Source organism: Tursiops truncatus, chromosome 2, assembly GCF_011762595.2.
Source record: "Tursiops truncatus isolate mTurTru1 chromosome 2, mTurTru1.mat.Y, whole genome shotgun sequence".
NCBI classification, from domain to species: Eukaryota; Metazoa; Chordata; class Mammalia; order Artiodactyla; family Delphinidae; genus Tursiops; species Tursiops truncatus.
Genome location: NC_047035.1, coordinates 142,669,118 through 142,682,044, shown reverse-complemented (window position 1 = coordinate 142,682,044; position 12,927 = coordinate 142,669,118). Strand labels below are relative to the sequence as shown.

The window sequence follows — 12,927 nt, the reverse complement described above, 5'->3', positions numbered from 1 at the left end:
ATTGGCTGGGTGTGTTTGCACACTCAGTCTCGGTCCTGTTACTGGCCTGGGGCAGAAGAGCCCTTCCATCCCTCTTGCGCGTTTGCTTGTCAAGGCCCCTCTGCGTTGCTGGCAGCCATGGACATCCCCTTTCTTTCGTTTTCTCTGCCCTCCTCTGCCCACAGGCACGGGGAACCAGGCCCAGGGCTTCCAGTGAGTCCTCTGTGAGCCTGCCCCATGCTGGCCTCTAGGAATACAGAGGATTATCAGACAGGTTCCCTCTACTGAGGAGCTCAGAATCCGCCCAGCTGCCGCCCCTCCCCTTCTGCCCACCCTACTCCCATCCACTACCTCCCTCCAGCTTTTTCATCTCTTCCAGGGAGGGAAGCCCCTGGCCATCCTGAGAGGAAGGGGCCCAGGGCGCTGAGGTGTCCTCTGAGTGCCCCTCCCTATCCCCTTGTCCTGGAGGGGAGGGTTTTCTCCCCACCCCCAATCCTACCCCCCAGTCACGTGTAGGCTTGGCCCCAGGAGATCTCCAGGTTCTAACTGGGAGGCAAAATTCCGGGGCAGGTAGTCAGGGAGCAGAGGGAAGATGCTGCAGGCCTGACACTGGGCTACACGTGGATCTTTAAAGAGAAGCGATTTCACAACCTTCTTACCTTCTCTGTCAGGCCAGTTTCTGTAAACTCTGCTGTGAGCCAAACCACCTTTAATAACCTAACTTGTTCGGGGCAGGGTTGACCAGCCACAGCCCGCAGGCCACAGCTGGCCCACTGCCTATTTCTATAAGGCTCACGAACGAAGAAGAGTTTTCATGTCTCTTAAACGGCTGAAAAAAAGTCAAAAGAAGTTTGGATTCTTTTGTGAAAATTAAATTCAAATTTCAGCCTCCTTAGAAAAGCCTTATTGGTGCACCGCCATGCTCGCTCACTGACCTCTCGTCTGTGGTTGCTTTTGTGCAGTGTTGAGTAGTTTCGACAGAGAGCATGTGGCCTGCGAAGCTTAAAATATTTACTATCTGGCTCTTTATAGAGAAAGTTTGCCAACTCTAACATTATGCGTATGGATTTTATTGTAGGGGCAGTGGGGAGCATTTGAAGCTTTTTATAATTTGGGAGGGACCAGCTAGGACCAGGGTTTTTAAGTTGATTCAGGAAGCCGAGTGTAAGATGAAGTGGGCTGGCTAGGCACCAGAAGCAGTAAAACCAGTTCAGAGGCTATTGTAAGAGCCAGGCTCCAGCTCTTAAGGGTCTGCCCTGAGGCTGTAACCCTGGGAGGAGAAAGATGCTGATGGGGGAAACAAGGGCTTCTGTGGAGGTGGCAAATGAGATCAGAGAACACGTGAAGGCGTCTGATCTTAGTAAACTAGAGAACGATGATGAATTATATATAACAGGAGGTGGAGGAAGGGTAGCAAAAGAAGGCAAACGAGGGTATTGAGGTTTGAGCCGCAGAGCGGAGTGAGGTCTCCAGGTGAGCACTAGGTGGCGCTGTCCAGCAGGCGAATGAAAATTTGGGTTCCAGTTCAGGAAGGGAATAAGGGTTGAATGTAGATTTTTAGGGTCATTTGGAAAGTAGCTGAAGTTATAGAGTGGATGCAGGAAGCAGGGAAGAGAGGAGACAGAAGAGGGCCGAGGCAAGGCTTGAGGGGGATAGCTAAATCAAGAGGCATGCAGAGGAGTCATTGAGAGAAAGGAAGGAAAGTGGGATCAGAATCTTGAGATGGGCCGGTCTGCTTCCTTATCTTCTGTACTTTTCTGTGTTTGACTAAAAGGTGGAGGAGGAATTGAAGTGGCCAGAAGAGAGAAGCCTGCCCAAGCCAAGCTTCATTCTTTTTCTTTCTGGGTATTTGTCTCGCTTAGTTAATAGTGATCGTAAGAATTCGGTGAAAAGGACGCTCAGCTAGTCGGCAGTCCTTGATTCTAGCCTCAAATAATTGACCAAATTGCCTTTTGTAACTTCTTTCAAAAGTGAAGTTTTAGAATACGCCCTTGAATTCCCCAGGAGATATGTCAGTTGCAACAAAAGTTTGGTGTCAAGATCAAGGCTAAGAATGTTTTATTTGTATTCCCTTTGCAAACAAATGATTGTGTAAGATTTATAAGGCAAAACCGAGGCTATTCACCTTCCACCAGATATGGCCAAATAAGGCTAAGGACTCTCTGGAGGGCCCAGAGTATGTGGCCCCCTTGGGATGGACATTCTAATAATCTGAAGACAAGTTCAGCCTCTTGTGTCATAAAGAAGGGACGTTTCTGAAGTGTGTTCTTTGTAGATCCTGCCTTCAGCAAGTACTTAGTGATATTTTGATTATTTTTAATTTGTCAGTTGTCACACCTCAACTTGGAATCTCATAAGGACAAGGGCCGAGCCTTTTATTTTTCTTGTCTAGTTTTAGCAACGTAACAGATGAAGCTGGTCTGAATATGCTTCCCACCCCTTTATTGTCATAGACACAAGTTGGCTAAAACAGCACATCGGAACTCTAAAGAAAGAAATGCAAACACCCAGCTTCTAAGAAACAAAGAAACCGCTTTAAATCTAAGCGTGACATTCCCAGGAGTCGATGACGTGATAGCACAGGGAGCTGCTTACTGCGTCTAAGGCCCAGGGGCAGGGATTCGATGCCCACACAGGGGCAGGAGAGGTGGTCTTGGGCCCTGGGAACCTCTGAGAACCTGTAGAAAGCCTTCATACTAAAGAGCTGCCCTCATGAAAGGCCAGCAAGCCCAGGGAAGCAACAAGGAAACGTAATTTTGTCCTTGGCCCTTGGGTGGGGAAAAGACATCTCACTCGAGAAAATGAAGAGGCAAACCCGTGTCAGGGTGAGTGTGCAACCCCAGCCGTCAGCCCTCGCAGCTCAGGACCCCCAAGCTGAGGAGCTAACGTTGCTACTGGGCCTGAACCAGTCCTGAGACCTCGGGGTGCCTGCTGGAAATAAAGGAAAAAAATAAAAGTAGCCACGTGAGGGGTGTGGGAATTCCACAGAAAAACAAGCTCCCCTTAAAAATGAGTTGAGGGCTTCCCTGGTGGTGCAGTGGTTGAGAGTCCGCCTGCCGATGCAGGGGACGCGGGTTCGTGCCCCGGTCCGGGAGGATCCCACATGCTGCGGAGCGGCTGGGCCCGTGAGCCATGGCCGCTGAGCCTGCGCGTCCGGAGCCTGTGCTCCGCAACGGGAGAGGCCACAGCAGTGAGAGGCCTGCGTACCACAAACAAAAAAGAGTTGAAAATAAAGATTACAATTGTTCAGCCAGAAAAAGGAATGAAATCCTGCCATTTGGGACAACATGGATGGACCTTGAAGGCATTATACTGAGTGAAATAAGTCAGAAGAGAAAGACAAACACCATACAATCACACTTATATATGGAATCTAACAAAACAAAAGACCTAACTCATAGCTATAGAGAACAGATGGGTGGTTGCCAGAATTGGGGGGGGGAGGGTGAATTGGGCGAAGGCGGTCAAAAGGTATAAATGTCCAGTTATAAAATAAATAAATCTTGGGTGACTCTAGTTAGTAATACTGTATTGTATGTTTGAAAGTTGCTAAGAGAGTAGAGCTTTTCTTTTTTTTAAATTTTGTTGAAGTGTAGTTGATTTACAGTGTTGTGCTAATTTCTGCTGTACAGAAAAGTGACTCAGTTCTACACATATATATTCTTTTTCATATTCTTTTCCATTCTCGTTTATCACAGGATATTGAATATAGTTCCCTGTGCTATACAGGAGGACCTTGCTGTTTATCCATCCTATATATACTAGTTTGCATCGGCTAATCCAAAGTTCCCAATCCACTTGGGCAACCACAAGTCTGTTAAAAGAGTAGCTCTTGAAAGTTCTCATCACAAGGAAAAAAAACTTGTAACCAGGTGTGGTGACTAATATTAACTAGACTTATTGTGGTGATCATTTCTCAACATATAAGATCTTTAAAAAGATAAGAGAAGGAATAGAAAAACAATAAGGAAACAACAGAACACAATGAAAAAATAGATGGATGTGAAAAAAATAACTTTTAGAAATTAAAAAAAAGCAAAGTCATTGAAAGAAAAAAAAAGAAAAACCTCAACGGATGGGTTAAACAGTAGATAAATGCAGCTGTAAGGAGAATTTGTGATCTGGAAATTATCCAGTAGGCCACATAGAACAATAGAGAAGCAAAAGAGGAGCCCTAGAGAAACATGCAGAATAGGTTGAGATGGTCCAAAATAATCTAATGGGAATTCTAGAAAGAAAGAATAGAGTGAAAGAGGGAAAGCGATAGGCGATGAGATCGTGGTTAAGAATTTTCCAGAATTATCCGGAATTTTCCAGAATTATGCAAACTTCAGTATGAGGTAGCACCCTAATACATCTTAGTGAAGCTTCAGACTATCGAAGACAAAAAGTATATATATATTAAAAACAACCAGAGAAAAATGATGGATTCTCTACCGTGGGACCATAATTAAGTGACAGCAGATTCACCCAATAGCACGCAGGCCAGAAACCCGTGTAAAAAATAATGTTTGCATCTGAATTTCCCAGCACAGTGTTGAATACAGAGACAGTGCTCTTTGTTTATGTATTGAATAGATGGAATGAATGGGAGAAAGTGGTTTTCCATCCCCATAAAAATGGATCTCTGGATATAGAAAAAATTCTTCTCTTAGGTATAGGAGGAAAAAGCTCTAAGTCCTAACTTTTTACCATATGAACTTTGGACTTCTCTGAGCTCACTTTGCTCTTCTGTAACTTGGGACCTACACTGCACATCCAACCCACATTTACTGGGCACTGTGGAGGCCTCACCCAGAATTGGCCCTGGGGATGACAGCATCTGATGTAACAAAGCCCCTTCCCCAGGGAGAGACTTCCACAGTTCATCGATGACCACCGGGGTGGCAAGGGCTGTGAGAGTGGTAGGTTCTGGGTGCCACGAGAGTGCAAAGTCAGCAGAGACCAAGAGGTTAAGAGGTGGTAGGTGAAGAGGGTAGGAGATGTGCATTTTAGTTCAGACGATGGCACGGAAGCAAGCATGGAACTGCACAGACCACTATGGGAAAGGCAGGTGTGCGGCATCAGGAAATGGTCCAGGGGAGCGAACGGCATGAGGGGCTGAGAGGCAGGAGAGAAAGAGGTGAAACCCAGAGGTAGGCAGGGAGCCGACTGGGCCAGGCCTTGTGTGCCTGGCTAAGGACCCTGGATCTCACCCTGGAAAGTAAGCAGTACCAGAGAAGGCCCGGCACTGCTGCCTTGCCCACCTCCCAGGGGGAGAGGTGCTGCCCACCTCCCAGGGGGAGAGCCCTGAATGAGGAGGTGTTCTCTGTGATGCTTTGTACATCTCACAGAAACCTGGACGGGGGGTGGGGGCACTAGAGTTTAAGGGATAACGCCTCCTGATTGGGCAAAACTCTTCTCAGCTACAATTTCTCCCTCTCCCAACAGGTGATGAAATTCTGGAACTCAACGGGGAATCGATGGCTGGACTCACACATCAGGATGCTTTGCAGAAGTTCAAGGTGACCGTTTATTATCAATATATGGCCAAACTCTGGGGCCTTCAGACAAAGGAATCAAGCTCCCGGCATCACCCTCCTTCCTTCAAACCTACAAATTCCAAATGTGGGCTCCTTTACGTGGGGCACCTTGCTCACACTGATCTAGGCACATTGTTCAAAAAAGGCCTTACTCTGAAAATAATAGTGCAATCAGGACTGTTGTCGGGGGCTGCATCAACTATTTGAGGTTTATAGAACGGTTTTATTTTATTTTATTTTATTTTATTGGAGTATAATTGCTTCACCATGTTGTGTTAGTTTCTGCTGTACAATGAAGTGAATCAGCTATACGTATACATCTATCCCCTCCCTCTTGGACCTCCCTCCCACCTCCCCCCCATCCCACCCATCTAGGTCATCACAGAGCACCGAGCTGAGCTCCCCGTGCTATACAGCAGGTTCCCACTAGCTATCTGTTTTACACATGGTAGTGTACATATGTCAATCCTAATCTCCTAATTCATCTCCCCCTCCCCTTCCCCGCTCGTGTCCGCATGTCCGTTCTCTATGTCTGCATCTCTATTCCCGCCCTACAGATAGGTTCGTCGGTATCATTTTTCTAGCTTCCACATATATGTGTTAATGTACGAAATTTGTTTTTCTCTTTCTGACTTACTTCACTCTGTATGACAGACTCTAGGTCCATCCACATCTCTACAAATGACCCAGTTTTGTTCCTTTTCATGGCTGAGTAATATTCCACTGTATATATGTACCACATCATTATCCATTCCTCTGTCGTTGGACATTTAGGTTGTTTCCATGTCCTGGCTATTCTAAATAGTGCTGCATTGAACACTGGGGTACACATGTCCTCTTGAATTATGGTTTTCTCAGGGTGTAACGTTCTATGTATTTATATTACAATCTTTAAAGTTTCGAAGACAGTCACTGAAAGATATTTTTTGAGTCTCCATCTAGTTAGTTCACTTCAAGACTCCATCTCTTTGGCATATATATGTATATACTTCGTATATAAGATGTCATATCCGTATCCAGACATACTAATATATGTCATGTATATGTATACACACATTGCTGTATCGCACACACACACACACACACACACCCCCGCATGTGGCCACATTTCTTTAAAAAACATTCTACTATTGTTCCCCACAAAGACCCGGGCTCTTGCCCTTGGCCCGAGCTGCTGCTGGAAGCCGTGGCCCTCTCTCTTTCCTTCCAGCAAGCCAAAAAGGGGCTCCTCGCCCTCACGGTGAGGACCCGCCTGACGGCCCCCCACTCCCTGAGCAGCCGCCTGTCCCCCCCACTGTGCCGCTCCCTGAGCTCCAGCACCTGTGTCACCAAGGACTGCAACTCCTTCATCCTGGAAAGCCCTGAAGCACCCGCCAGCAGCACCAAGCCCAACTACAGGATCCTGGTGGAGGTGTCCCTGAAGAAAGGTAGGCTGGCCTCCTGGGGGCCCCGCTGTCCTCCTCTGCCCTCTGTCTGGGCCTCCCTCCACTGAGCTACCTCCCAGACTTTCTTTGGCTGGAAACAGGCCCCGGCACTGTCCGTTAGCAGATTTTATAGCTGTTGTTTAGCCCCAAGGTCTAGGGCTCTGTTTGTTAACAGAAGCCCGGGACACACCATCCGAATTCAGTCAACATGTCCCAGTGCAGTGGATAAAATAAAACAGAAGGAAGCAAACACAAATCACACACACACACACACACACACACACACACACACACACACACGACCAGGAGTTGTAGCTCCCCAGCTAATCTGCTAAGAGACCTTGGGCAGGTCACTTACCCTCTCTGGGACTCTTATTTTCTCACTTGTGCCAGAAAATTGAGATCCTCTCAAGCTCAGACATTTGGGGATCAGCATCTAGTCCCTTCACACACACACCCCCGCCAAGGGTGGATGCTAACTGCAGGGCCCCCCCTGCCAGATTACAGCTAGGCTGAGACCTGGAGAATGAAGAGGAGGCAGCTCCCGCAAAGGGACCAGCTCAGCTTGTAGGGACAGAGGGAAAGCCAGTGTGGCTGCAGTGAGGTGGGTAGCCTGAGAAGTGGTGTTGGAGCACCTGGCGGAGGCAAAGAGAGAGACCCTGTGGGGCTTTGCTGCTAGATTCTCTTCTAATTGCAATTGGGAGTCCTTGAGGGATTTCTAAGCACAGGCATAATCAGCTTATGCTTTGAAAGAAACATCTCCTAGGCATCTCTGTAGAGAATGGCCTATAATGTGACAAAAATGGAGGCTTGGGAACCGGTTGCAGCCGTTGGATCAGAGAGGATGAGAACGGTAGGTGAAGACGGGTGGGTGGCTTTGAGATCTGTTGTAGAAGAAGAATGAGGAATGAAGAGGGTAGACGGCAGGCAGCCTGAGGACTCAGACATCCCTGAGCCCCCAAGCCTGGCATGAATACTAGGCACAGGTCAGTACGTGCTGGCACACGCCAGCAGCTGTGTCCAGGACTCGCGGCGTGAGTTCACTGAGCAGGCGCAGGACATGGGGAAGACACGGCTCTCTTCCTTCCCCTGGTGGGCTCCGTGGTCCCTGGCCTTGGGGTGGTGTTTCCTCTGATCACTGGCATCAGAAATACCATAGGCAGGGTTTTTGTTGGATTGCCGTGTGTATATGACACAACTTCTTAATCTCCACCCCCAGAGATTTCTCTTCCACAGTATTAGAAGAGAGGCCCAGGGATCTATAACTTTTATATAAGTACCCCAGGCAATTCTGATGCCTGCAGGGCTTAAGAACTCTCACTCTGGTCAGGAAACCTGATCTCGGCAGAGGGCTCTGACCTTTGTTTGTGGGCCATATCACAGCCAAAATTCTTCATCCATCAAACAGGGTTGCTAACAGTTGCCCATGGCAACCCTCCTGGGACATTGGGAGGACCAGCATCCGAGGTGAAAATACCCACAACCGTGCTTTGTAAACCACAGGTGCCAGGAGCAAACCACAAGAAGGTCTTTCTCCTACTCCCTGGCCACTCCATCTGGTCCTTCTTACCGGCTACCCCTCATTCTCCAGTCCTTTTGATGCTGGCCAGCCCCCGGCCCTCCTCTCCCACACACCCTGGGGGACCCATCCAGCCCCATGGTGCTAACACCACCACCTCCACGTTGATACTTTCAAACTTCCACCCAGCCTTCTCTGCTGGGCTCCAGGTTCATCTACCCAACTATCTGCTCCCCATGTCTCCTTGGCTACTTCATAGGCATCCCAGGAGTGACTGGGGCAAAACTGCACACCTGGTCGCCATCCTCATGATTCCGGTCCTCCGTAGGCGTCCTGTTTTGGTAAACCGGATCATCACCCACCCAGTTATTCAAGCCAAAAAGTCTCAGAGTTCTTCAAGCTAAAAAAATCTCTACGAGTTATCTTCATTTTAATTTATGAAGTCCCCATACTGAATCCATCAGCAAGTCTGTCTTCAAGATGCGTTCTGTGTATAACCATCTCTCTCCCATTTCACTAGCGGTAAAGTCCAAGTCACCACTGCTGGGTGAAGAGTAGCCTCCTAACTGATCTCCTTGTTCCCATGCTTGCTTGACCCTTCATAGCTCTTTCTTTTCCCAGCAGCCGGTCATATTGGGGAAAATAGAACTTAGCCCATGTCACTTCCTGCTCGTAAGTTTCCTATGGCATTCCTTCTCAGTGGAGAATAGCGTCCTTTCACTGACACATCCTGTTGACAAGGTTCCATTTAAGCTGGCCCTTGCCTCCCTGTCCTGAATCCTCTCATACCACTCTCCCCGTGATGGGCTACGTTCCGGCCACACTGGCCTCCTTTTTGGTCCTGCAGCATGGCCTGCTTCCTTTCACCTTGGGCCTTTGCATTAGCTGTTACCTCTTTTGGGAATGATCTGCCCCCATCCCTGGTTCCTTCCTGTCATTCGTATTTTAGCCTAAATGTTGCCCTCTCTGAGCCCTGAAGAGGTCATCCTCTTGTGTTCTAGTGCATTCCCTATTAATTCTCTGCCTAACACTTATCACCCCCCTGACAACTTCCTCCCTCCTTCCTTCTTTCCCTCCCTCCCTCCTTCCTTCCCTTTCTCCCTCCCTTTTCCTTTTGTTCCTTCCTTCCTTCCTCCCTCCCTCCTGCTCTCTCTCCCTTCCTTCTTTCCTTCCCTTTCCTTACTTGACCTTAGCATCCTCATCTGCCTTGGTCACTAGTTGCTGACCCTAGAGCAGTGCCTACCCACAGTGATGTTCCATAAGCATGGGTGGAATGAATGCATTAATGGACGGGAGACACCAACTAACCCAGGACAGGTTTGGCACCTAATAGACGAGTGCAGCCCTGGGAAAGCTCAGTCACCAGTCCCCCACCCCCATCCCGTTCTGCCTTCCAGAGGCCGGCGTGGGGCTGGGAATCGGCCTGTGCAGCGTCCCCTATTTCCAGTGCATCTCTGGCATCTTCATTCACACGCTCTCTCCGGGATCCGTGGCGCATCTGGACGGACGACTCCGGTATGTCCTGATTTCTGTTTTTGAAAAGACCCCTGATTTACAAAGGAGGGAAGGAATTCCTTAGCGCATCAGGAGACTGACTGGGAGATGAGATATTTAGAATGATCCAGGGATAGCTCAGAGCCTTTGTCCTCAAAGTGTGGTCCCTGGACCAGCGGCATTGAAATCACTTGGGAGTTCCTTAGAAATGCAGAATCCCAGGGCCCTTCCCAACCCACTGAATCAGAACCTGCGTCTTAACTAGATCCCCGGGAATTTGTATGCACGTTGCAGTGTAAGAGGCATTGTCTCAGAGAATATCAGTCCGAAACAGAAAACATGAAGTTAAACATACTTTAATTCAGATGTAAATAATACAGACTGTAGAGTGACATAAACAGGAGCTTCAAGGAGGTTTACCTGTGGAGTCAGTCTGTATGGAAAAAGCAGCTTACTCAGCAAATCAGTAGTATTAACTCCACTTTTTGGTAGCATAAACAGAATATTTTCGGGCATTCCACGTGTATCTTTTTCCGAATAACTTCTAAGAGAAGTAAAAATCGAAATTTTATTTTCAACAAGGGATCTGAGTTTGGTAATTACATTTTATTCCAGTTTACCTTGTTACAGTATTTTATACTCAGTCCAACACTCATGTGCGGTATAGCTTCTCTCCTATAGCGTAAGAAGATACATGCTATATATTTATGTGTATCCCAGATCGTATATCTTCATGTATATCTTCTCTACTGGGCTTAGGTTTTGCTGAATCAGGGGAGTTTTGCCGTATGTTAAGATGTTTTCCTATCATTGTAGTATCGGGGCTGGCTAAAAAGTTCGTTGGGGTTTTTCCATAAGATGTTATGGAAAAACCCGAACGAACTTTTGGGCCAAGCCCATATACGCGAGCCCTGCTTAGGGTGGTATCTTGATGGAGCTTCTGAATTAGAGGTGGGCCTGCTGCTGTCATGGGCACGAGGGTGACAGCTGATTTGCTGAGCTGCTGTGCTGTTACCTGGGACCGAGTGGCTCAGTCAGAGTGATGGCCTTAGTCCTAATATCTTTAGACAGAGTCTTCCCTCCTGGACCTGCAGCTGGGTAGGGACTGTTTTGGAAGCTTCCACTTTCCTTGGCATCAGGTGCTGTGTGGTCTTCAGTTACCTCAGTGAAAATGTGTACTTTCTTAGCAAGAAGGAGAAAGGGAACTAACTCAGAGACAGAAATGTAGAAGGAAGGGGCAGCCAACCGCAACAGGAGGAAGTGTGAAATCAGCCACAGGGGACCTGAGTTCCAATCCTGGCCCTGCTGATAACCAGCTAGGGCAGAGGAGGGCAAATGGGGGCCCACCAGCTGTTGTTTTTGTTAAATAAAGTTTTATTGAAACAAAGCCATGCTCCTTCACTTACATATTGTCTAAGGCTGCTATTTTTAGGCTGTGACATCAGAGTTGCACCGTTGCCACAGAGACGGCACGGCCTGCAAAGCCTAAAATATTTACTATCTGGCACTTTCCAGAAAAAGTCTTTTAATCCCTAAGTGACGTTTTCTTGAGGAGATAATGTCACCCTCTCTGCCTCATTTTCCCCACGTATGAAGCAAGAGGATTGGATTGTACAAAATCCTCTGTGTATCGATGCAACCTTATTTTTTCTACCTCATTTTTTCCCCCATTTCCCGCCTTACAAGAATGAACTCCACTGCCTTCCCTCTTTATTTCTTTTTGCAAGAACCTTGGCTGCCCCCCATCCAGTTATTTCTTCTTTACCTTTTAGCACGTCCCATCTGCTCTTCCTGTTAACCATTCTGCATATGGGAACACTGAAGCCCCAAGAGAGATGTGAGCAGTTCAATTGTGGTTAATTGATTAATCCATTACATTGGTTAAACGACGCCCTCCATCTTGATCGAGCTTAAGTTAAATGGAAAGGGCAGAAAAAAGTCACAAACTTCCGTGAATGTTGCCCCACACTCGGTATGCATTGTCTCCCACTTTGTGGTCATGCATGAAGGGCGTGTGCGATATGTCGCTTTGGTCGGCCCTGTACTGAGTTTCAGTCGGGAGGCGAAGGAGGTCTCCTTATAGCTGTGAATTTGAGGTCTCATCACACAGCCCAGGCAGGACTGTGACCTCGGGGAAGCACACGTCCTGCTGATGAGTTTGCTGATGGCTTCCTGTTGATGCCTCTGCAGGTGTGGCGATGAACTTGTGGAAATCAACGACTCCCCCGTGCACTGCATGACGCTCAACGAAGTCTACGCCATCCTGAGTCACTGTAACCCGGGTCCAGTCCCCATCATGGTTAGCCGACATCCGGACCCACAGGTGACACCCTGCTGGGCATCCTCTTCTTCCCAGACCCACTCTCTCAGGACTCAAATGAACCAAGTGTCTGTCGTAACAAGCGTCTGCAGAGAGGTCCTCTGACAAACTCCTAGACGCAGAGGCGATTGGCGTTAGCTCAGGGAAGCTCTTGCAGCTGGGTTACAAGCTCTAGGGCAGGAAAATATAGACCCAGGGTTCCTGCCAGTAGATAGAAGAGATTCACTCATGCATGCATTCAGTGGGTCCTCACTATGTGATTGTCTGGACCCGGGCGCTGAGCACACAGGAAGAAGTGGGCTTGTAACACACATGCCTGCCCTCCAGAAGCTTACGTTCTGGCTAGAGAGACTGAGAGAGAAATCATTGGGATACAGAGTGGTAAGTACTATGAGAATACAGGGATACAGAAGGGAAGGTGAGAGAAAGCAAGAAATATCAGAAGTTAGTTTTCTCCAGGCAAAGAATTTGTGGAAGGTCGTTCCAGGCAGTGGGAACACAAAGTTAGGCTGCAGAGTCATGAAGGGACCTGTCGTGGAAGGAGAGGGGGGTAGGTTCTCGGGCCTGGGATGTAGGGACTGGAGGAGAGCATCGAGAATGGAGTTTGGCGAGGCACTGGGGTTACGTGGCAAAGGGCTTTCCACAGGACGCTAAGGTGTTTGCATTTTA

General features: G+C 48.0%; 1 protein-coding gene across 7 annotated transcripts in view; it reads left to right on the top strand.

Moving 5' to 3' along the window:
• Window positions 1-12,927, top strand: part of IL16 (interleukin 16) — a 116,489-nt gene that overhangs the window by 81,985 nt on the left and 21,577 nt on the right. For all 7 annotated transcript variants that reach the window (XM_073801458.1, XM_033852222.2, XM_073801459.1 and 4 more), the window contains 4 exons: window positions 5,410-5,483; window positions 6,712-6,928; window positions 9,842-9,959; window positions 12,129-12,261. In XM_073801458.1, the coding sequence (XP_073657559.1) occupies window positions 5,410-5,483; window positions 6,712-6,928; window positions 9,842-9,959; window positions 12,129-12,261 (542 nt within the window). The remainder of the gene's footprint in view (window positions 1-5,409; window positions 5,484-6,711; window positions 6,929-9,841; window positions 9,960-12,128; window positions 12,262-12,927) is intronic.